Source organism: Podarcis muralis, chromosome Z (genome assembly GCF_964188315.1).
Source record: "Podarcis muralis chromosome Z, rPodMur119.hap1.1, whole genome shotgun sequence".
Lineage (NCBI taxonomy): Eukaryota > Metazoa > Chordata > Lepidosauria > Squamata > Lacertidae > Podarcis > Podarcis muralis.
The window spans coordinates 22,507,556-22,533,581 of NC_135673.1; the positions used below are offsets into that span (position 1 = coordinate 22,507,556).

General features: G+C 43.6%; 1 protein-coding gene across 1 annotated transcript; it reads left to right on the forward strand.

Annotated features, from left to right (window-relative positions):
* The first annotated feature begins 315 nt into the window (after nucleotides 1-315).
* Nucleotides 316-19,382, forward strand: RLIM (ring finger protein, LIM domain interacting). The gene is made up of 4 exons (XM_028715197.2): nucleotides 316-599; nucleotides 11,644-11,835; nucleotides 14,928-15,011; nucleotides 17,119-19,382. The coding sequence occupies exons 2-4, from the start codon at nucleotides 11,667-11,669 to the stop codon at nucleotides 18,666-18,668; spliced, it is 1,803 nt and encodes a 600-aa protein (XP_028571030.1). The 5' UTR covers nucleotides 316-599; nucleotides 11,644-11,666; the 3' UTR covers nucleotides 18,669-19,382.
* The last annotated feature ends 6,644 nt before the right edge of the window (nucleotides 19,383-26,026 follow it).

A 26,026-nucleotide genomic window follows, 5' to 3' on the forward strand; every position in this document is an offset into this window, starting at 1 on the left:
AACTCTCTCAATTCCTTAAAAATGAAGAAGAAGATTATAATTACGGAATCTCCCCCCCCCATTCCTCTTTAATTGGTTTGGCTCCTGTTAAAAAGGGACGCCCCAAAGACCAGCGAGTAGAAGTCCGCTCCCTCCCTTCCAGTTTTCCCGACTCTATGCTCCGTCCTTTCGGCCTCTTACACATCACGCTGAAGAGGCGCATGCGCTCGCTGGAGAGGATCTGAGGTGTTCTGAGGTGAAGGGCGGGGGAAGTGCGTCACTTCCTCTGTTGCGCGCGCCGTCGAAAGCCAACGGAGTCTACTCCTCCCCCCTCCCTCCCCCGCCGAAGCGCACCGTTTCCGGCCCCCAAGTTCCTTAGTAACAATGGAGAGTAAGATGGCCGCTTGAGTGAGCGACGGGAGAGGGAAGGGAGAAGAAGAAGGAGGAGGGGTCGGGGGTCGGGCGCCAGACGCTGCCGGAGCTTTAGCGACGACGAGGAGGAGGAGAAAGAAGAAGAAGGGGAGCGGGACGTGACGGACCTGAGCTTCAGGCCGCTGCGGGCTGATCGCCGGACGGAGACCCCGGAAGGGCGGCGGACGAGCTGGAAGAGGAGGGAGGCGGTGAGTGACCGAGCCGAGCGGGCGCCCGGGCGGGCTCACCGGTCTGGCCGCGGAGAGCCGGCCAAGCCTGGCTCGACGACGGTGGTCTTTCCACAGCCGCACCGCTTCTCGCCGGAGCGGGCGGGGAACACGGCAGCCGGAGCCGTCTCGTTGGGGCTGGGTCGCGGGTAGGCTGTGAAGAGCGGGGCAGGGGCCCCTACCGGCCCTTTCAGCCGCCGCCTATTCACCCACCCGCGTGAGCTGGCTCGATTTCTTTCAGGGGCCTGCCCAATATATCGCCCTGGCTGAGGTCCGCTGTCACCGGTGGGCCTTGCTGGCTCGCCCAGGGTGGAGGTTTTCCTTTAGGAACATAGGAACGTTGTCGTATACCGACTCCTAGAATTGTAGAGTTCGAAGTGGGCCATGAGGGTCATCTAACCCAGTCCCCTGCAATGCAGGAATCTTTCAGCCAGCGTGGGGCTCAAACCCACGACCTCCGGATTAAGAGTCTCATGCTGTACTGACTTGAGCTAGTGATCCGGTCTTCGGTCCATGTAGCGCATTGCTGGCAGCACTGGCTGGCAGCAGCTCTTCGGGATTTTAGGTATGGGTAAAAATAAACGTGAATGACAGAAGCATGGCTATGAAGGTGCCTTGGTTAGAAATGAGGAAGATATATTTCATAATGTGCTTGCCTTGATGGGGGAGTAACTAGTTGTTTACTGAACTGTATTGTCTGCGCTGACTGGCAGCAGCTCCTAGGGGTCTCAGCCAGGCAGGAGTCCCTTGTCAGCCCTACCTAGGCATGCTACACTCCCCCATGTACAAAAGCCACAATCAGTAGCCTGATCTTCCTTTTTAGGGAAGGGGGAATACAGTGAAAGACCCGTTGATTTTTTTTGCTGCTGGGAAAGAAAGTGAGTTCTTAGGCTGGTAGCCCAACTTAAATATTTAGACAGTTTTAAGTAGGGTATCACTGAGGTTAGTTGCTATATCATTATACCTCCTCTTGTCATTGCTGTTCACTGAACCTCATAGTCCTGATGGGGAAATCCCACCCAGAATTAGTGCTTCATTGATGTTCTTACTCCCAGAAATCTGGTCCTCCTTTTTCTGTGCTAGAGATGTCTTAATTTCTCAATAATCTCTCTCGGGGGTAAATCTCAACATGCTTATTGAGTGATTCTGTCAGGAAGGGCAAAACACTACATTTGTTTTCACTTTCTGAGGTTTTATACTATAACCTAAATTATGGAGTACCTTTTACTGCCTTTGGCAGGTGATATTATGGGGGGCTGGGATGGATCAACAGAAACCACGCAGCTTTTAAAATAGGAACAATTAAAACAAAATCCTTTGACTTTTAATTTGAGCTTTGTTTATCATAGAATTCAAGTCATTGTATCAGAATATTTGGATTTTCACTTATAATTATATTGATGAACTTCGGACAATCTTTACCTGATACTAACTGGAACTAAGTTAAAACTAGGGGTTAGATTACTTCATGATGTGCAGAGTGGGTCCATGAGAGTTATATTGTTAGCCTGAGGTGCCTTCTTTATTTGCCTTATCTAGTGTGCTAGTTATGTTCTTGGTACAGGTAATGTAAAGAAGCTGTTCTTCTCCAAATGTTGGCATGGAGAAGAAAGTGCAACTGGCTTCAACTGATGATCAGAGCAAACAAGGGATATGGGTGGCGCTGTGGTCTAAACCACTGAGCATCTTGGGCTTGCCAACCAGAAGGTTGGTGGTTCGAATCTCTTTGACGGGGTGAGCTCCTGTAGCTCTGTCCCAGCTCCTGCCAACCTAGCAGTTCGAAAGCACGCCAGTGTGAGTAGATAAATAGGTACCGCTGTGGCGGGCAGGTAAACGGTGTTTCCATGCGCTATGGTTTCCGTCACAGTGTTTCGTTGCCCCAGAAGTGGTTTAGTCACGCTGGCCACATAACCCGGAAAGCTGTCTGTGGACACTTGGCTCCCTTGGCCTGAAAGTGAGATGAGCGCCACAACCTCATAGTTGCCTTTGACTGGACTTAAGCATCCAGGGGTCCTTTACCTTTTTTTTACCTTTAAAGTAAAATACTTCAGTTTTTAATAGTCAATATTAAAGTCCAATCCAAGTTTTTATAAAGCTGTTATATGATGGCATCATTGTGCATTATACTTTACACAAGTAAATGAAGGCAAAAAAGTTGGATCTTAGACCCTGCCCAAAACATCCTGCAATCTAAACTGGGGGAACAGACAACCAGGGAAGGCAAGAATAACACCTGTATTTGCTCCTTAACATGCACATTTATTCCATTTGGGGATGTGGAATAAAGGCTTGAGCTAAAAGCCTTCACAGGAATGGTGGGATTTAAAGAGGGAGAGAATTGACATTACAGGTAGCTGTTGTGGGAGGAACCTTCAAGGACAAGGGGCAGGCAGACAGTGGGTAAAATTGTTGGAGGGGAGGAGACTTTCCAGTATCTTAAAAGTCAGGGACATAGGAAACTGCCTCATACTGAATCAGACCATTGGTACATCTAGTTCAGTATTACCTACCCTGACTGGCAGAAGCTGTCCAGGTTTTCAGGTATGGGTAAAAACAAATGGGAATGAAAGAGAATACTGTAAAGGTGTCTATGTATATTTGTTTGTCATGATAGGGGAGTAACCAGTTGTTTACTGACTAATAACTGTTAAGCTTTATTTCTCTCTAGAGGTGTCATTGTACCTCTGGTTACAAACTTAATTCATTCCGGAGGTCTGTTCTTATCCTGAAACTGTTCTTAACATGAGGAACCATTAGCGAAAGTGTGTCTCCTGCTGCACACGCGCCTCCGAAGCGCGATTTCCGCTCGCATCTCGGAGCAAAGTTTGCATCCGGGAGCAACTACTTCTGGGTTAGCACAGCTTGTAACCCGACGCATGTGCAACCAGAAGCATCGTATCCAGAGGTACCACTGTGCTGTGTCTCACTTCCTGCCAAGCTCAGAAAAAAAATTAACGCCAAGAATGCCAGGGTTTAATTTGGAGCAGTTATAAAAAATCTGGGATATATTTGTGTGATTTGACTGTCCAGGTTAGAGAAGAATTGTCCTCTTATTTTGTGTATTGTGTGGTCAGAAAATGACATGCATGGGTTTTTTTTGCTGCTAGGGTCTTTCTAAAATGTTTGCTGCTTAATATTTAATCTAAAAACTGCAAGTCCCAAAAACTTAACCTTGGTGGCAAATTTTACTAGTATGCTTATATAAAGGAGGAGGCTTACAGAAGTGGGTTGTTCCTTTCTAGGAACCCATATTGGAATACTTAACTGAAACTGATGCCTCTACATTCACAATTTATGTCTTATTATTTTTTAAGTGAACTACACATGGCCTTGCAAATTTTGTGTTTATCAGGATACCTTTACTAGACTGAGTGGATCAAAAACAATCCTAAATGGCAGATTTGTTATAGTGAGGCAGTGAGATTGTAATACTAATTATGTTGCCTTAAAGCACAATGGCTTGATCCTCTTGAAGTGGCCCTACATGTACAAGTGGGGAGGTGCCTGAAGGAGGCTCTGGAGTGAGTTAAAACTGCTTTAGGCAAGTGAAGTGTACAACTGTCAGTTCTTCTCGCAGTTACTACTTGCTGTCTTTTCCCTGTCCAGCTTGTTTCTGCTCCTACGGTTTCTACTAAAAATGCAGTGTAGTCCTAGTGTTTTATATGCACTTTTTGTTGTTCCTCCAAGCTTTGAGTGGTTCCTGTAAATTCTGGGGTGAGGGGTTGCATCACTTGTAGCTCTGTGCTTAAGAGATAAGCAGGCCATCTCTCTCCCCGCCGCCCCAATTTTTCTTAACCACAGTATAGCATTAATCGGCTTCTGCAATCCAGTTTCAAACCCTGGTTAGCATTAATGATGTTTAGCAAAGGTACAAACATAACAGTAGACGTTGATTAATGTAATGTGTGTACAGTCGTACCTCTGGTTACGCACTTAATTCGTTCTGGAGGTCCGTTCTTAACCTGAACTGTTCTTAACCTGAAGCACCACTTTAGCTAATGGAGGCCTGCTGCTGCTGCCGCGCCGCTGCTGCACGATTTCTGTTCTCATCCTGAAGTAAAGTTCTTAACCCGAGATAATATTTCTGGGTTAGCAGAGTCTGTAACCTGAAGTGTATGTAACCTGAGGTACCACTGTATTCAGTTGTTGACAAGGTTGTATTAAGAGGGTCTGATACTACATATAGTCTAGCATGATCTTATTTATGGAATGTTGCTCTTTGGGCATTGATTCTGATATAGTGTCTGAGTATTCATTGGCATTCATGTGGGGGTGACACATTTAGGATGGGCTTGGTTGCCACTGTTCCTTTCCAGAGGGTACTTGACCATTGTGGGAGTAAAATTGGTGGTAAGGGGGAAACAACATGGTCAGTGTCACTGTCACTTGAACCTAGTCTTCAGAGACCTTTGGGACTAGTGAGAATTGTAAGACCTCTGCTTTCCTGAAACATTTATAGTGGTGGAATTTTTCAGCCAGTCTTTGATAATGCTGTCTTTAATAAAATCCTGTACTCTGATTGGTTTCATATAAGCAGAATAAATGGCAAAACTATTTCTGCACTTCGTGTTATCACACTGTTGCCGTTTGTTTTACATAATGCATTGTTTTGACATTTTAAATTCTTGAGGTTTAAAATTTTGGAAGTTTAATTTGTTTAAAATTTTGTATTTTTAATTGTTCTAAGACATTTTGAGTCCACCATGGTGAAAAGTAGGAAATGAATTTTTAAATAATTATGTTGGAGAGAAGGCCTTGTGATTTGTAGAGACTTAAATATTGTGCTTAAAGATCCTGTTTCGACCTTGCAGTTAGGTATTATAAAGTGGAAGTTGGTACTGCTTGTTCTGGACACTGCAACCTATATTTCCAGGAATCGTGTGTCAAGTGTCACTTGACTTTCCCTTCTTGCTGAAAAAAAGTATTGCATTTTAAATTGCTTCTCAAATTCAAAGAAGTTGAATTTGACAATTTTTGTAGACATAATTAGGTCTATGATAGCAGAAAATTTTTAAAATTCATGATGGTCAACGTATTGAATAGTATAAAATGCTTTATAAATATGGTAATATCAGAGAATTGTAGCATTGGAAGGGACCATGAGGATCATTTAGGCTAACCCCCTGCAGTGCAGGAATCTTTAACCCAATGTGGGGCTCGAACCCATGACCCCAAGACAGTGTTAGAAATTAGCCAGGTACTAGGTGCATTTTGGGACACGGGTGGCACTGTGAGTAAAAGCCTCAGCGCCTAGGGCTTGCCGATTGAAAGGTCGGCGGTTCGAATCCCCGCGGCGGGGTGCGCTCCCGCTGCTCGGTCCCAGCGCCTGCCAACCTAGCAGTTCGAAAGCACCCCCGGGTGCAAGTAGATAAATAGGGATCGCTTTATAGCGGGAAGGTAAACGGCGTTTCCGTGTGCGGCTCTGGCTCGCCAGAGCAGCGATGTCATGCTGGCCACGTGACCCGGAAGTGTCTCCGGACAGCGCTGGCCCCCGGCCTCTTGAGTGAGATGGGCGCACAACCCTAGAGTCTGTCAAGACTGGCCCGTACGGGCAGGCGTACCTTTAGGTGCATTTTGCTACTGGTGTGGGCCCAATTGTGACCATGTGGAGATCTCTGGATGCCAGGATGGCAACTGACATCTCCATCTGGATAGCCTCTCCAGCTTTCTTAAGCAGGTAAGCAGAAGAACTTACTTATTGCATTTATATCCCACCTTTATTTCCAAGGTGGAATGCATGGTTCACCCCCTCCTCAGTTAATCTCTGCAATCATCCTGTGAGGCAGGTTAAAAGGCTGTGCCTGGCCTAAGGTCACCCAGTGAGCTTCATGACTGAGTGGACATTTGAACCCTGGTCTCCCAGGTCCTAGTCCAGCATTCTAACACTACACCACACTGGCTTCCCAGAGCACTTCTGCTATGGGGCAGTGATATAAATTAAGTAGGTAAATCAATACAGGGAAAGCAAAATGTTACCTAGAGAAGGATCTGAAATATTTTCATTGAAGCTTGAATTTGTTTTATTCTGGATTGTTTTATTTGATGTTTTAATGTGTTGTAAACAGCTTTGATATATTTTTTTCTTCTGAGCTCCACCATTTGATAATAAATTGTGGGAGATAGGGAGGATAGTGACAGGAACTTGGATAGTGTCAAGAATCCAATTAAGTGGAAGTGTTCCCTGCTCCTCTGGGAACACTTCCAAAGTTCTTGCTGGCCAGCAATGCTGTTCCATTAGTGTTGGTTCCATTGGTAGGTAAAATAAAAGCCTGTGGCACCTTAAAAACTAAGACGCTTATTATGGCACAAGCTTTGGTGGACTTTTCATTTCCATAGGTTTATAACCCAACTTAAAAAAACAAAAACTTCCCAACAAGATGCATCAGACACAGGTTACATGGGCCACACATGTATTTAAAAATGGTAATCAAAACACATAAGTGTAAAAATGAGTACAGTGGTACCTCGGGTTAAGTACTTAATTCATTCCGGAGGTCCATTCTTAACCTGAATCACCACTTTAGCTAATGGGGCCGCTGTGCCGCCACTGCACAATTTCTGTTCTCATCCTGAAGCAAAGTTCTTAACCCGAGGTAATATTTCTGGGTTAGCGAGTCTGTAACCTGGAACGTATGTAACCTGAAGCGTATGTAACCCAAGGTACCACTGTAACAGTAAAATAAATATGAATATAGTGAATATAGTGAACAGAAACCTTGCCCTGTCAAACCTTAAAATTAAATACAGTGTCAGTAAAGTAGCACCATATATTTCAGCTTCCTTAATAAAATCAAGAAAAAGCCATAGACCCACATATAGGCTTGATAATGAAGAGCTTGTCTTATACCTGGATCAGGATCCACAAATGTGGAGCCATTGTTGAAAAAGCTCTTTCCCTTGTACACACACACCCCAGCCTGATTGCTCTCCCAGATGGGCATAGTTGGCTACAATCCACAGCTCTCTGCTCATCACTGTTGTAGGCAAGAGTTCTTCTGGGCTTCTGTGTGCTTCCAGAAGAGCCCTGGGGTGAAAAGCAAATTGATAGGTGTATTGACTGGTAGCTATAGTGTCATGATTCAGATTTTCACTTCATCCCTGGAAGCAAGTGGACTTTCAGCTTTGGCTCAAGCTCTTGTGACCATGATAATAGAATCATAGAACTGTAACGTTGGAAGGGACTCCAAGGGTCATCTAGTCCCACCCCCTGCAATGCAGGAATCTCAACTACAGCATCCATGAAAGATGGCCATCCAACTTCTGCCTATAAATCTCCAATAAAGAGAGTCCACCACCTTCCAAGGGAAAAATATTGATTGCACTCTTACTGCTTCTCAGTATTGCATGTTAGATATTCTGTAATAAATTAGTTTGTAGGGCAGTTATGCCTCACTCTTCCATGTGAATATGTGTAGGAAAGGAGATTTGGGCTCTATGAAGAAGTTCACTCCTCAGATACCTTTAATCTCTTACTCATTCTAAACCACAGGCTTGGAAAGAGCAACTTCCCTCATTATGTGGGATAAGAATGTTGTCCAGGTGACAAACAGGAAAATGGTTTTCAGTCACTGCTATGCCACCAATGACTTTCATAGGCATTTGTTTTCTTGTCATTTTTGTATTTACTTCTGGCTTGGTACAGAAATCCAGGATCTGCAGGTAACTGGCCATGCACCCCCTGTTTTGTGTGTGTGCGTGTGCTATACAAAAATCACAATGTGGGGAAAGCTATGAAGCCAGCCAATGCCTCTACATAACTCCATCCTTATTTCAGACATTGTGATATATCTGTATATCACGATGTTTAGCTGATGATATAGCACAATGTTGAAAAATAGATACTGCACACATATTGCACTTCGGTTTTACTTAAGGAGTTTGGTGGCACTTCTGATTGCCTGAAATAAAAGACCCATACCTTACTGATTTTTACAACTGATACGATGTTTCAGATAGAGACTTCTCACATCTGGGCTAAAACCAGGGAAGATTAGATTCAAATCTTTACTCAACCATTATTCTCTTTAGGAGCCACTTAGCCAGTCAAATACACTCCCTCTGATCAACCTCACAGGGTTGTTGTGAGGGAACTATGTACATTACTATGAACTCTTTAGGGGAAGAATATATTGTTGCTGCTGCTGCTGCTGCTGCTGTTATTTTATTTTTATACTCACCCTTCACCCTAAGGTGTAAGGGCAGGTTACAACAATCTAAAATACATTATAAAGTAGAACAGGAAGAAACGCATACAAAGTAATTAAAAAAAACCTCACAGGCTACGGAGAGTAACTTTAAATTAATCCATTTATTGATATACAAAGCTTAAAAAAATTAAATGAAACAAAACACATGTTACTTAGAAAATAGAATTGGATAAAATTAGATAAAATATTATATTTAAAGCATAAGGCAATTGGATATGTTTTGCATATGAATTAAGTATAATTGACAAAGCAATCAGTCAAAGTGGTTTTATATCCTTTTATATCAATTAGCAATGGAACCAGGGGGCTGGACCTTTCCATTGAGTTTTTCCATTAATTTTATTGTTACTGTGGGCAGACCCACATAAGATGTAGACAATGAATTACCACCGTCTATCCGGGAGGCAGAAAAATGGGCAACTAGGGCCGCTGCTGTATCAGCTATTCCTCATTCAGGGAACTTTGACACATATCTAGTGCTGGCTTGCCGAAACACGTTATACCTTAACTTTTTTGTTGGCACCATGGCTCCTTTTACAGCCACTCCAACCGATGCCAAGGTCTTCATGACCCTTATTGAAAGCAGCAAATATATACACAAAAGTCGACTCGAGCAGTTTCTTCAGCTGTGACATAGTGTCATCCATTCTGATCCATCATGAGTGCTCTACAGTGTGCATAAAACATACCATAACTGCTGGGTGTGATGCATATGTAGGCCTAGCAGGACCCAGATTTCCAGCCTGTATAGGGGGAGTTTCACAAACAAGGGCTTGACACAGAGAATGATGACCTCTCCTGGGCCACAGACATACAAGCTTCTGAGGGCAGAACTACCAAGATCTTACCAATCTTAACACATGAAAAAGTGTGTAGGGCTGTTTGGGGCCAGAGTTGTGTGGGGATTTAAATACTAACATGAACACCTTGAATTGGGTCCAAAAATGATCTGGCAACCAATACGGCTGTTGAGGCTGTGTTGAGATCTAAATGAAACCCCAGCCAGTAATCTAGCTTCTGCAGTTTGTTTGGACCAATGGAAGTTTCCAAGCTGTCTTCAAGGGCAACCCCTGCAGCAGAGCATTGCAGTAATCCAGTATGGCTTACAGTGGCCATGTTATTCCTTTCCCGAAAGGGTCATAGGTGGTGGATGGGCCATAGCTGAGGCAATAATTTTGTTGTAAATATCTCGTATGAAAAATTACATGGCATGTTTCAAAGAACTTTTATTTATGGTCACCTGATCTAGTAGTGATGGTAATGCCCTCAAGTTTGGGGTTTTGTTTTTGTTTTGTTTTGGGCGGTTAGGGATGCTTTTAATCCTTTGCCCCAACTATGTCTCCAATTTGGATTGGTGGGCCATGCTAGAGCATTTTGCATTAGCGGGGGGGGGGGGCAGGGCGGGGACGACTTCCCATTTGCATCAAATTTCTGGTGGTGGGGACAATAGCAGGGGGCAAAGGATTAAAGCCCCAGCCCCCATGTTATGCTCATGATCCCTTTAGACCCCTGCTCCAATTTATGGAGAAGAAAACAAATGTACATCCTGCACTTCAGGGCACAGATTTGGAGCTAACAATTGTCTACTTTGGCCCTCATTTTATTTTGTATTATTCTGTGTCCTTTATTTTGAACCTGATTCCCCCCCCCCCCCCCCAGTGTGTGCATGTTTCACATTTAGCAGACTGCTAGCAGCTGTAGTTTGAAGAAGTGATTGGATATTTGGTTGCAGGATATATTAAAACACTCTTTCCACTAAGCAGTCTGCTTGCAGAAACACATATAAGCCCTCAAACATCTTTTCAGTTATGAGGTGCTAATTTTGTGGTTGTTTTTGAATATATAAATTGATGGGAGCTAAGTGACCTAGCTGGTGGAGAATTGTGATGGTTTTCTGGTACTTCTCTCAAAAGTTATTCACTTAGGCTTGGATGACAATGCTGTGTGGCATATCAAGTGATTTCTGGTTGGCAGCATGGTCCTCTGGTCATAGTAGACAATGGAAAGCCCTCCGCTTATGGCCCCTGACTAATGGAATAGATTACTGCAGTTAAAACTAAAAACTAAATATGTTTGTATCTTTACAAATCATGCAGATCTTCCTTTGCATATTTTTTCACTGTTCTGCATGGTATTCTCTTTTATTTATGATGCCAAAGCAGGTAACAAAAAGTAAGAATGTACACCATTTTTTAAAAAAATATATATTAAAATTTATTATAGCCAGCAGCAAAATGTAGGCTAAAATTGTATAAATAGGAAGAGAAAAGAGCAATAAAATTGGTAGCCACATGTTAAAATTCTTGGAGAATAAAATGGTCTGAATGTTTCCCTTGGGATCTTTTTTGGCAGCCTTCAGCAACATTTGACACCCCCCCCCCCCACTTTTACACTGCCTTCCCAAAGCTGGTAAGTGAAGTGCTGGGCTTTGGAAAGGAGGCCTGAGGGCTTAAGAGTCCTCCTGCCTCTTTCCCAAACCCTCACTAGCAGAGATTGGGGAGTGTCAAATTTTGGCTTCCCCCCCACAGCAAGACAGTGTGTGGCCTGCAGGTTTCTGTGTCAGGAAGTGTGCTTACAGCCCACTTGGTATGAGCCCATTTGGTATCTAGACCTGGGCTAGATAATTAGGATTGGGTTTTTTAAAAAGAGCCTGAAATACTTAAGAAACAAAACCATTATTTAACCATTATTTCAGTCTGTTATTTTTTAATGTTTGTGTAAAATTATGTTGCATCCACAGATTAAAACTTAACTCTTCTGGTATATAGGGCCAGGATTATATGGTTCTCTAAACAAATTGACTGTTTCCTTTTTTGTAGACATTTTCCCTACTTTGATCAACATGGAAAGCTCAGATTCTAATAATAAAGGAAGTGTCGCTCAGTCTGAAGCACAGCGTCGGAGTCAGCTGGACCGCCTGGATCGGGAAGAAGCTTTCTATCACTTCGTGAATAATCTGAGTGAAGAAGACTACAGGCTAATGAGGGATAACAATTTGCTAGGCACCCCTGGTATGTTACTTCATGTGCTGGATGCAATTAAAATCCTTTTCAGGTGTGGAAATTCTGCCACTGAGATGTGATCAAAATTTACTAGCTCTTAACTCAGAAACAAGGGTTGAAAATAATTGCTTATGTCAAAATTGATTACACATGGTATTCTGAAGGGCTCTTGCTTTCAACATGTAAGGCATATTGTGTTCTCCAGGAACTAGTGCTGGCCCTGCTGGTCAGCTGTCTTGGTGGCATTTGACCATGATAGCATTCAAAGAAGCAATGCACAATGAAGCGAAAAAGCACTACTCTGCAGGTATCTGCTTCACTTTACTAAAGGATTGAAGGCACCTCCTCCCCCCACTCCCCCAGCCCTGCTGCAGATGAGAAGCAAACCTAGTTAGTGGCAGAGCAGAGATGCTACTTCTGACCACCTGTTACAACTGCAGTCCTCTCCAGACAGTTTTCTATGGCAAAAATCACTGCCTTCAACTGCCCATGTCTCCCATCCTTGTGTGGGCTTGGGGTGCTTCAAATTTTTTTTACAGACTGATGGTCAACCAAAAATGTTTTGATCCATCGATTCCTGACCCTACCAGCTACCTTCTACTTTTCTTTTCTTTTTTCTTGATGAGCATGCATTGTTTAGCTTTTTTCTTTCCCATAAGCTGACCTTTTAAAAATCAGTGCTGATTTGGACTGTTAGCTTGTGTACACAAGTGCAACGCATGTCCATTCTTTCACTCTTGACATTTTTCCACCTGTTTATATTTCTTACAAATCCACGTCACCACTCAGGTTTGTTGTGGCTATTTAGCATTTGGCAAAAACAGTTCTAGCATCCCCCCCCCGCCCCCCAGTCCTGTCTTAGAAACATTTTTTTGCCCTCAGCATTTGTATTTTTTGAACTTGGTCACCCTTTCTATTGTTTTACTTGTGGTATATTCATTAGAATAAATGTCTCCCCCCTCTTATGATTTCCTGTTCTCACCACTTGGTTATAAAAACAACTTTGCTGATTCCTATCGCCCCTATTATGGCCTGTATTATACAACACTCCCTCCTGCTTCCATTTATTTAATTGTCTGTTCAGACAATATACTTTCAAACAGGTATTTCAGAGCGTTGCAGGTCACTCCTCACTACTTCTTTTTGCACACCTTTGTGAGTCTTGGACTAAATGTGATTGGTGACTGAACTTAAATTGAATATCATTTCCCTTTTCTTGTTATGTTGATCCCTTTGGAGGTGTTTTGTACATTCCTTCGTTCTCTTTTCTTTCAGTCCCCCCCCCCCCCCAACCCAGTTTATGTTGCTCGTTTTTGCTTTCCCTTAGTGCAGACCCTGCTGTCAAGTTCTAATTTTTTCTTTCCCTTTTCTCTTTCTGTTATTTGTTATGGACTATTGCCTGTCTTTGATTCATCATGCTTCCTTCTCAGTCTTGGAACTTCATTTTGGGTTCAGTCTGTAATGCTTCTTCTACCGTTGACTCTTTTTTTAAAAAAAAAAAATAGCTGTGGTGTCTCACTTCAACAATCTCTGGCATGCTGAGATTTATATTATGTCAGACCTAGGAGCATCTGAGCCAGTAGTTTTCTTTTCCTCCTTGCCATCTTACTACATACCAACCACATTGGCTTATAATTCTAAAGTGTGGTTAGCACTGCACAGGTGAACTGCCTCCCTCCTCCTGTATATCGCCATATGTCCTGTAAAGTACCATTCCAGTGTAACAGGCCACCTTCATAACCCTTGTTTTGAAGCTGTCATGTTTCAGAACTTACTACAATTTGTTGTAAGCTGGAATTCCTTGTTTGTATGATCCAACAAGCCAACATTCTTCACAAAGTGAAACTAGTCTCTGCAGAAGCCCTCCTTCAGGTGGTGTGGGAAGGGGAGCCCACAAGTCTCATGCTTTGTTCAGCCTTGCTGTAGCTCTTTGACGTAGCACTAAACCATAGTTTAATGTTACATCTGAAGTTAGCTATTCAGTGTAGAATAGAATGCTTGCTTTTGTTCTTACTACTATGCCTGACTTTTATTGAGTTGGATATTTCTCTTTTCACTTCTCATTTGCTTATGGGTGCACTGTTTTTTTTCTGAGTCAAAACAGACATCTCTCAATTCATGTTTTATTTACTGTTCTTCAGGTATACAACCTCACAAAGTAGTTGTACAAAATTTTGATATGCTGTAGTTAAAATAATACAACAGAATTGAGATACATACAACAGATGGCGATGGTCAGAAGAGCATTTTAAAAGCCAGATAAAACCCATCAGTTGTAAATGATGGTCTTCACCTGGTGCTGAAATATATCAGAACCAGCTGCGCTACCTAGCAAGGGTGGGTGAGGGTCAGTTTTGCAGACATCTCTCTCCCTTAGCATCCAGCCTGTCTACACATGGGGTGCTTGCTTTCCTAGGAGGGAGTGATGGAACAAGCATTTTGTTCATGTTCTTAGTTGAGCACAGCTATGTCCTTAAAGCCACAGTCTCAGCAAGTCTTTCCTCATGGCTTTGCAGGCATACCTGATTCCTATACTATTAACTCATGTGAGCAAAGAGTGCTTTCAAATAAGGAATCCTTGGGTGTGAAAATTGATCTGTAGTGTGTGTTACCTCTCATCTTTCAATCCTTGCACAATCCTCACACAAACTGTTTAGCAATAGTTTAGGAATTGAACTGTCAAGCAAATACCATACAGGTTACATACCTTCCTAGTGGGCACTTCCCAGATCCTAAATAATCTGGATCCAGTGAGATGCACAGCCCTGGAAGTCACAGGTCTCTCTTTAAATATACCTGACCTTTGTGCCAAAGAAAATACACTCTTTCAACAGAAGGCCTATCTTAGAGAGCAGCCTCCATGTGACCTGACTTCTTATACCTCTTTAAACAAGTGGCATCTCTGATAGCTTACTGTTTCTTGGTCTGTGCCATTCCCCCCCCCCCTCCACCCACCCCCCACTTTTCTCTAATCTTTCGCTTGGGAGCCTCCCAGGATAATGATAATCTGGAAAGTTGTTACCTGTGTTTATCAGATTCTTCAGAATTTTAAATAAAAATCATGGTTTATCTGGAACACCTCTTGAAAACTATTTCCGCAGGTGAAATTACTGAAGAAGAGTTGCTGAGAAGGCTGCAGCAAATTAAGGAAGGCCCACCCCAGCAGAACATGGAAGACAATAGAGGTATGTAATATTCATTGAGAGCAGCAAAAAGAAACCTCTAGCCCTGGGTTGCCTTGAATGATGGTCAGGGGTGCCGCAAGCAACGCTGGCCTCTGTCCCTCTTTTCTTCCCTCCCTTCCTCTAATGCCCCATCACATCTCTGCCTCCCAAAGGCTTGCACAGATTGTTTGTTGCAGCAGCCCTGGCTTCAAGCTGCCCAGGTGAATGGTGCCTCTGGTGCTGGCCAGGGGGTGCTTCCCAGGCCCCTGTGGAGCAGTGTGAGGAGGCACTTCTCTTTGGGGCAAGGGAGGCAGGTCAGGGGCAGCAGCTGCAGCTGCCCAAAGGACTCCCGAGGAGAGGAGGATGAGGGAACACTCCGCAAGGGAGGGGTGGGGGGCTGCTGGCTCTGCAGGCAAAGGGTGACATAACTGAACTCCTGAGCCCCACAGGGGTTCCGCAGAAATAATGTAGTTGGTCAAGGGAACCATGGACCCAAAAAGGTTGAAAACCTCTGCTCTAGCCTGTGGGCCCATCAGACCACTTTCTCCTTTGGCCAATAAGACAGTTCTGGCCAGGCCACGCCCACCTGACACTGAATTTGGGTTTTGCAAAAATCACCAATCAGCTGGTCATCCAAACCCTGCAGTTTGCAAGTGGTGCAGTGTTCATTTGCACTTGCAAAACACTGTGCATTGGCCCATGTGGTTTGATTTCAAGAAAACAAGCCAGCTGACAGCATCAGCTGAGGTAAAACATCTTACATTAGGAATTGTGTTAGAAATTGGAGGAATAGAAATTCTGAAGCCAGAGATGTGCAACATGTCAAATAAAACAAATTCTATCATTGTACTCCTGGGATTGCACTTAGTCCCACCATTGGCTGCTTTATTGTGGCATTTTTTTAAAAAAATAGATCTGTTTGTTTGTTCACATCCCTGTAAACAGCATTTTATTGACCTTTACCTTCTGTCAGAGGCTACTTGTTCTTTCTCCTCTCATGCGACTTCATACCTGGGAAGTAGCCTGTAAGCCTCAACATTTTATTGTTGATGACATTATTATTAAATCCCTGAGATGTTTTATAAGAAGCAATTAATCATAAATGGAATGAAAGTACAAAGCATGCTGACTAGGAGCTAAGTCTTGTTGAAAGAAGTAATGATTCAAACATGATTTTTCCAGGCAACGAACATGTCTAATATATTTTCTGAGCTAGCTTCTGCACTGGCATGCTTAACATTGGGCATACAGTGGCTGCAGGCCTGGTTTAAATAAGATTCTTAGCTTATGCATGGATGATAACCTACCTGGTGTTGCACTGAAACCAGGCCAGGCCTTAGTGGGAAAGCTTTTAAGTAAGTGTGCATAGGACCCTGCTGCAGGTGTTTCATCTTAAGAGGTGGTGCACAGATTGGATCTGCTGCCTCTGCCATGGTTAAAAGTACAGGTGGTGACCATTTTAGGTGCATCCAATTGATGAAAGATTGCCAGTGCCCAGGTTCGTTTGGACCCAGAATGAGGCAGAGTGATGGTGGGGAACTAATTGTCTTTTTTTAAAAATCCAACCACTCCTGCATGTTCCCTCCTATGATTCTGCGCGCTAAATGTCTTGTGACTTCCATAAGACTCCAAAATGGTGTCATTATTATTATTTTGTTAATGCTTACACTTTCTCCATGTCCATTTTGGCATGCTGCTCCTGAGAGTTGACTAATGGGCCAGTGTGGCCCTCAGCCCAAAAGAAATTAACCATCACTGCTTTCAAGTACCACAATACCTTTTCATATTGCTTAGCCCTTACAAAACTGATACCTTAATGACTGCCTGACAAGGTTTCTGTTGCTGAATAGACATTTGAATCGCATGCACCCTGGATTGAGTTAACCTGTCTTAATGATTTTTACGGCAGCTTTGCTGTTCTTATCAACTTAGTGAGACACAATGAGCTTACAGGGTCTCTTAGAGTGCATTTATAATTACCATTATGGTTCCTACAGTAAATGCATGCATGTGAAAGTATCGTGGCTCAGACTTGTTTTCAAAACCCTAACTCATAGCAATGTTGGGAAAGTGTTTAGCCCAGAGTTTCTCCAGTTTCCTAACTCTGGCAGTTGCTCTTGTCTTGCAGGTGCCGAGTCCGCAGAAGATGTATCTAATGGCGATTCCATAATAGATTGGCTTAACTCAGTTCGACAGACTGGGAATACAACACGAAGTGGGCAAAGAGGAAACCAGTCTTGGAGGGCAGTGAGCCGGACTAACCCAAACAGTGGGGATTTCAGATTCAGTTTAGAAATAAACGTCAATCGTAATAATGGTAACCCAAATCCTGAAACTGAGGGTGAGCCATCTGTGGAACCGCCCAGCAGAGAAGAAGTGGAAAATAACCAAAGTGATGCTGAGACTCCAAGATTTGAGACTCCTCCTGTTGTAGTGCAGCCTGGACCAGAAATTAGTCCCCCTGAAGTGATAAATGAAGCAGTTGCTCCTCACAGAGGCCTGAGGAGATCAAGAAGCCGAAGTCCAGAACAGAGGAGGACACGAGCTAGGACTGATAGAAGTAGGTCACCCCTTAATCCAATGAATGAATCTGCACGTCGGGTGCATCATAATATATCTTCTCAGACACCTGACCTTCCCCCAGTAAGTGAAGCTGAAGGGAGCTCTAGAACAAGACAGCATATGGTAATAAGGCAGCATACAACTACATCTGAGATGCCCAGTGAAAATACAGTGCTATTTTCAACTCCTGAAGCAAGACCCTCTCCTCAAGCAACAGCTCCTCCAGAAACAAATGGCAGTGCAGAGTCTGCAGCCCCTGGACAGAGGCCTCCAACTATTGTCCTTGACTTGCAAGTGAGACGAGTCCGTCCAGGAGAATACAGGCAGAGAGACAGTATAGCCAACCGAACCCGATCAAGATCCCAGACCCCAAACAATACTGTGACATATGAAAGTGAGCGTGGAGGTTTTAGACGCACATTTTCACGCTCAGAAAGGGCAGGAGTGAGAACTTACGTCAGTACCATTAGGATTCCTATCCGTAGAATTTTGAATACAGGCCTGAGCGAGACGACGTCTGTTGCCATTCAAACCATGTTAAGGCAGATAATGACTGGCTTTGGTGAGCTCAGTTACTTCATGTACAGCGATAGCGATGCAGAGCCTGGTGGCCCAGCACCAACCCCAAATGTAGAAATGGCAGAACCGCAGGGTGGAGGTGCCAGTGGAAATAGTAGTGGTTCAAGTCATGAAGGTCCTGATCCTTCTGCACCAGGAGAGGCATATGAAGGCAATAATGAAGGGGCATCCACAGCTAGTGCTAGGCGAGAAGGACGGAATGCCAGGGGTTCTGTTACTTTTGAAGAAAGTGGCTCACTCCCATTCCTGAGCCTGGCTCAGTTTTTTCTGCTTAATGAAGAAGACGATGACCAACCCAGAGGCCTCACCAAGGAGCAAATTGACAACCTAGCCATGAGAAATTTTGGTGAAAGTGATGCTCTGAAAACCTGTAGTGTCTGTATTACAGAATACACAGAGGGGAACAAACTGAGGAAGCTCCCATGCTCTCATGAGTACCATGTGCACTGCATAGATCGCTGGCTGTCAGAAAACTCTACCTGCCCAATTTGCCGCCGAGCAGTCTTGGCTTCTGCTAACCGAGAGAGTGTTGTCTAAGCAAGGTGTGAACTTTGAGCTGAGTGCACAAGACGAGCTAGCAGTGGGCAAAGAAGCCACCTTTCTGTGGCCACTTTTTGTGTGGTAGGTATAAATGTAAAACAATCCTCCCGAAATGATTTATTTTTTTTTAAACAACCCTCACTAGTGGGAACCTTCTTGATTAAGGTCCTGAAAATGATACTGGGTTTGTGTCATCAGTTAAAACAAGTGAGCAAAAAACACACACCACTACATTTGCCCAAAGACACTTGCCTGCTGTGTTCTCAGTTTATTCCAGCACAAACAAGGTTCACATCTTTCCTCTCCCATCCCAGTGAGTGGTGAATGCTGAAGATCCCAACATTCTGCTCTTCCCTGTGAAGAATATGACAGGAATCATTCAGCTACATATACAGCTCATGTTTCACTGTGGATTAAAACAAAAACTGAACAATAAAATTGCACCCCTGAATATGATTTAGTTCCCTCCTTGTATAGGGTATTGAACATGGCAATGTAAATAACACTAATATTAGCCCTCTCCCACTGTACAGCTGTTTTTAGCCCAACACTATGGTATGCCATAGAATGAGCTGGTAGTTTTGATGGGGATATTTATCTTGCTGTGGAAATATGTTAATTGCTTATGCCTGTTATAAATGAACACACTTTTGTTTTTAAAAATGTAAAGCTTTTTGTATAGATCAATAAAGGTTTAATTGCACTGCTGTACTAATGCCTTTGGAATGAAAACCATTATGGTTAGAAATAATGCATTGGTGTGACTCTCCCCTGCAGAGTGAGCAAGATAGCAAAGAGCTGCCCCCGTCAGTATTAAAGTCACAGCATGACACCCAAAACAGCCCAACAGATAGAAATGGGGTGTTCATAGTTCACTGCTTGGGTGTAGGGGTATCACTGAAAAGACACAAATTGAAAAACTTGGTGCTACAGGGACCTCTTCCTAAAATACAGATCTCTTTGATGCCCCAACCCTGCAAAACAGTAATTGATTACATCGGGGTGGCTAACCTTTAACCCTCCATAGGTTGTTGGATGCCTAGTTCTCATCATTCCCAATCTTCATGGCCTGTAGTTGGGGAGGATGGGAATTGTGGTCCAAGCAACAACTGGAGAACCAAATGTTTTACATTACTGGCAGCTTTGTAATAAGTTTGCCTCTCCCCCAGATCGTGTCTTACAGGCATATGTATACAATGTGTTTTCTGTGGGCAAAGTACTTTTATTGCTCTGCCTGTTCTTTGGGAACCTACAGCTTTCAGCATAAATCCCTCAAGTAGTGGCTTGTGTATTTTTCTAAATAACAGTTAAATTGAATGGTACCACTTCTTCCTTCCTTTGAGGTGGAAGAGAAACTAACAGTGTATCTGTTCAATTTTTAAAATTACAGAGAGTGGTTTTATCAAGCTTAGAATCCTGTGAATTTATCAATATATAAAACTGTTAAGGCAGTTAATTTAGAAATTCCTTTATACATCAAACAATTCCCTGTCCCTGTCCCATACATACTAAGAGTCAAGTTTTACTGAGCAAAACAGAACTGTATGTTGCTTTTGCTTACAGACTCTTGATATTTGCATAATCTTGGATATATAAAAGGTAAGTTTTCAGTTGGCTTTATACAGGCAAAAACAAACAGTCTTGCTGCTTTAATAAAACATTTTCAGCTAGAGAAGGATTTCATAGCACCTCTTCTCCCTCTCCTTTGCTACCTGAAGTAGATTATATATAAGTACAAAATTTTATGTGCAAGGTTGTTCCTCTACCACAGAATATTCATACCTTTCAACTTAGAGCAGCTTTCAAATAAAAAATGCAGATAGAGGTACTCTTCTAATCTTGTTGGGACATGCATTCATTTTTTTCAAACATTAAAAGTGATTAATGGAGGAAAACTTGTTTGTATTTTCATTCAGAAATGCAGTGAAGCCCACATTAAAAGCTTTGTTGCAGATGTGCTTTTGACCTTTGCTTTAAAAAGGTAAAGGGACCCCCTGACCATTAGGTCCAGTCGCGACCGACTCTGGGGGTTGCGGCATTCATCTCACTTTATTGGCCGAAGGAGTTGGTGTACATGACTAAGCCGCTTTTGGCGAACCAGTGCACAGAAACACTGTTTACCTTCCTGCAGGAGCAGTACCTATTTATCTACTTGCACTTTTATGTGCTTTCAAACTGCTAGATTGGCAGGACCAGGGACTGAGCAACGGGAGCTCACCCCGTCGCGGGGATTCGAACCGCCGACCTTCTGATCGGCAAGTCCTAGGCTTTGTGGTTTAACCCACAGCGCCACCCTTATGCACACGAAAGCTCATGCCAAGAACAAACTTAGTTGGTCTCTAAGGTGCTACTGGAAGGAATTTTTTTTATTTTGTTTCGACTATGGCAGACCAACACAGCTACCTACCTATAACTTGTACAGTGAAATCAGTTTTCTAAATAGCAAATTGCCAGGTTCCTTATGAAGAAAGGCAGGAAAGCTTTAAGCAAGCTGGTTTCTTTTCCTTTTAGGCCCCATATGGTTAACACAAGTGTATGTGCAGCAAAGCCTAGTATAAAACAGCTTTTGCACAACCTGTGGACTAACTTGAATGCTGAAGTTGCTTTTAGGAACTTGGCATGTTGCAAGACAGCTGTGGGTGGGGAGGGATGGAAGGAAGGATGGATGGACTTGTCTCTGGTTCTTAGATTAATACTAAACACCTGTATAGCTCCTGTTCCCTAAAACAAAACATGAATGGAACAACCTTCACTTGTTGCTGCAGTTGCTATGGTAAACTGCCCTTGAATGAAGGTCTCCACCTTCAAGGGCAGTTTACCACAGCAACAGCAGCGATGTAGCTATGGCCTCTGCTTCCTTGCTTATTTATTTATTTAGAGCATTTCTTGTCTGCCTTTCAGCCAAAAGGACTCCAGGAGCAGTTAACATATAGTCAAAATGAGACTGACCCTACCTGGAGGCTTACTGCCAAGGGAAGAGTAAAATAAAAACTCATATACCAATTGCTAAACAGCGCCTATAATGTCCAGCTGGCACAGCTGAGGGAGAAGAGGTGCCTAATAGAGCTGAGCCCCCAGCAATGTAAGGAGCTCAGCTTATTTTCCTTCCTGAGGCTGTCTGGTGGAGTGACTGCCCCCAGGGAGGGCTGGCATTTGTCCAGTTGCCTTTTACAGCTGTCTTACTTTACTGTTAAAATGGCCAGGGGTTGTCTGAGGTGTTTGTGTATACTAATTCTAGCTCCCTATATTTCTCCTACCCCTGCTTCAAAAACTGAAGGAACTTCCACAATCTTTTGGTGGCATGGAGCTGTGTTGACTATGAACCCCCCAAATTTGTAATCCCCTCCAATCCTATGCCAGATTTTTGCAGCGCCACCAAAATTGCATGATACATAATGCAATTAAAGCAATTAATTCAATTTTGTCTGAGTCATTCCAAACCTGTGCTGAATATTTCAGTCATTTTTCAGTGCCCTCAAAATGAAGTAATTGATATATCAAACTGGAATTCCTAGTTTACACCACTTGAAATCCAACACTGACTGATCTACTCTAAACCTGTGCCATAATTCTGCAGTTGTATTTGCAGCAGCCTCTACCAAACTTGTATGTTTCTATGCACTGTAAATCAGCAGGTGCCAAATTATTTGTATTTGCTGCATAATGACTTATTGTTCCTTAGGTCATCATATTCCTCCCACATGTCATCATGTCTCTGACAATGAGCCACATAATGCTCCATGGTGTTCACACTGATCAGTGTTACCAGTTCCTCAAGAAGCCCACAGCACCTCTTAAGAGCATATGTCACATCACCTAATTTTGCCTGGATTGGTGTCTTTCCAATTTGCACAATACACTGAAGCAGATTCTTGTCATTAGGTTGGGTAACCTCTACAGAGAGAAGGATTTCACAGTTCTTCTGCTTCTGTCACCTTTGCATTCTGCTGGCATTCTGCTTGTAGCCCTTTTCTTATGGTGGCAGCAACAGTATTTCTCCTGTGTGACCTCCACCAATAACACCTCCAGTTCTTCTAGTTCCAGTCCTGGTAGATGAGTGTGGCTTGGCTGTACTCTGCCCTTTGCTGCTCTGGACATTTGCTACCTTCTTTCACACTTGTAAAATTTTGCAATAATTCCGGTAACCAAGCTGCATTCTGCAGTTTCACAGTTGATTTTAGCAATACCACCTGGCAATGGTTCATGGTGGAATAAATCTGCCAGATACAAAGAACTTGCCCTTCTTTTATATGTATGAGCAGGCACACCCTTTCTCACTATGCCTGATGCTTTGTTGCCCAAAGGAAACTCATTCACACTGTTCACAAATTCCTACATTTGATTGGCACAGATTATCTGTAAGACTGAATCAAAGGCACATGTATTTATTACTATTGTTAATATCTTGTTTACCCGAACTGATCTCAATTAGTCTTGTCAGGAGACTGTTGGACAGTACATGTTTGGCCTGACTGAGGTCCATGTGCCACCACTCTGATTATTTTGTTTTCTTGTTTCCTTCAACCACCCCACCACCACCCCAGTTCTCATTGTCATCTTACTTGACTATGCAGTGGTACCTCGGGTTACATACCCTTCATGTTACAGACTCCGCTAACCCAGAAATAGTACCTCGGGTTAAGAACTTTGCTTCAGGATGGGAACAGAAATTGTGCGGCAGCAGCGGGAGGCCCCATTAGCTAAAGTGCTTCAGGTTAAGAACAGTTTCAGGTTAAGAATGGACCTCCAGAATGAATTAAGTACGTAACCAGAGGTACCACTGTAAGTGATTGCCAGATAAGAAGAAACATCAGAGGGGCTTCGACTGGGATGGTTCCATGCACTTCTTTAGCTGTACACAAACTGTCAACTCTGGTACAATTATACTCTGCCATCTGTCAATCACCTCCTTGTCATCATTCCCCAAAATTGGACTTAGTACACTGTTTGCATTCCTGACCTGGGTATTGCTACTAAATTTGTTTTTCTCTTGAGCACTGTCATTAATTACATGGGATTCTGAGAAACTGCAGAGATCCTCATTTGTTTCAGAAGCACATCGAGCACTCACCTTTTTCCTGAACCATTTATTTCCCGTCATCCTCATTGATCACAGATGTCATTTGAGCTGCTGCAGCTAGCTTCATGGTACCCTCCAGTGATTGAATGTGCCTAAGAATGAAGTCTCACTGGAAGCACTGCTGGCTGTGACACCACCACACCCATAGAATAGAGCCATCACAGCTATCCACAATGAAATCCCATCAGAAACTTTTAACTGTGCCATTTGCAAGTTCTGGAAGCATTTGCTGGTTACCCCAAGTTCCAGGAACAACTTTTGTGGTGACATTATGATTCATTTACTTTAACATGAGCATGAAAGCATTGCCTTTGCACCTTTCCATGGACCCAGGAGGAAAGCATGCTTCATTGCAATGTTCTTCCTTGCATCTGCCTGAGGTGGAAGCCCTCTAATTCCTTGCAAAAGGATGCCTTCACTTGATTCACAATTGGTTGGCTGGCCTGTATCCTTGTCCCTTGGTGTCACTCACAGCAAAAGTGATTGTGTGTCTCATCAGGGGCTTCACCACTTTTATATCCTGCTTGCAAAACCTGAGCCATACTCTGTCGTATAAGGGACAAGTTAGGCAATGCCGTCCTCGCAGACTAGGCCATTTTGCCATCAGGCTCATCATATGTGCTATGTTATTCCTGATGTAGCAATACGGCAGATTTGGCAATCCCTGATTTTCATTCAAATTCTTAGTTCATTTGACAGGGGTGGAAACTGAATGCCAGAATGCATTCTGACTTGAGAACTGGGGACATGTCCACAACAACCTCCTTAGGCATTGGTGCACCATTATGGAGCCCAGGGCTGGCCTGCACAGGAGGTGGGCTGAGGCAGCTGCCTCAGGCAGCAGAAGTTCATGAGGAAGTCTCTAGACATATCTCACTGCATCTGCCACCAGCACAGAAGCAGGAGTGGCAGGATCTTGTGTCTTTGGGGTAATTTGCATTCAGTTTGCACTGAAAAATTTCCTCATGCCCTACAACAACTCAATTTAACGTGCTTATTTTGTTCAGTAAACAAACCATTGTCGTTGGAGAATTTTAAAAGAGGATTAGACAAATTCATGGACAATATCAATGGCTTCTAGCCATGACAACTATACTCTGACTCCACAACTGGAGATAGTATGCTTCTCGATACCAGTTGCTGGAAACCACAGGAGAAGGTAGTGCTCTTTGCACTTGGGTTTTGCTTGTGAGCTTATCTTTGAAACATCCAGTTGGCCCACTGTGGGCACAATGCTGGATGGACCACTGACTAGATCCAGAAGACTTCTCATATGCTCTCATAACAAACCAAAACACATTGAAGCTTGGCTAATACTTAATTAAGGGACGCGGGTGGCACTGTGGGTAAAAGCCTCAGCGCCTAGGGCTTGCCGATCGAAAAGTCGGCGGTTTGAATCCCTGCGGCGGGGTGCGCTCCCATTGCTCGGTCCCAGGCCTGCCAACCTAGCAGTTCGAAAGCACCCCCGGGTGCAAGTAGATAAATAGGGACCGCTTACTAGCGGGAAGGTAAACGGCGTTTCCGTGTGCTGCTCTGGCTCGCCAGAGCAGCTTCGTCACGCTGGCCACGTGACCCGGAAGTGTCTTCGGACAGCGCTAGCCCCCGGCCTCTTGAGTGAGATGGGCGCACAACCCTAGAGTCTGTCAAGACTGGCCCGTACGGGCAGGGGTACCTTTACCTTTACCTTTTAATACTTAATTTGCAATAGGCGCTGGAGAAATTATGAAATGGAAAAATCTTCCCTGGGAAAATAAAGTACCTGGAAAGTTTTCAGAAAGTTTTTTTGTTGGGGGAGGGGGGGTGGAATAATTCTGTGTTACTCCTAGTTGTTTAACAAAATGAGACACCTTTTCTCCCCAAGAGAGTTGGGTGCAGTGGGGGGAGGGCAGTGGGATTCCCCAGTGGGGCACTTAGAAGCAATAAGGTGGGCAGCATGGGCATAGCCAAGGGGGGCAGAGGGGCAGCTGCCCCCCCATCAAGCAAAATAATAGAAATACTTAACTAACTGACCACTCATGTTGGTTCTGCCCCCTTAGCAAAAGTCCTGCCCCCCAAGTCCTGCCCCCTTTAACAAAAATCCTGGCTACGCCCATGGTGAGCAGGGTAAGTTGGAGGTGTAAATGACTATCATACTTTGAAAAGCTAGTATCACTAGATCAAGATCATCACGTTTGTTGAATTAAACTAAATAGTTTTAATTGGATTTAATTGCAATTAATGGTTACCATTTGGGATTTAATTGTGCTGTTATCTTCCTTAGTGGGTTGTGCAAACC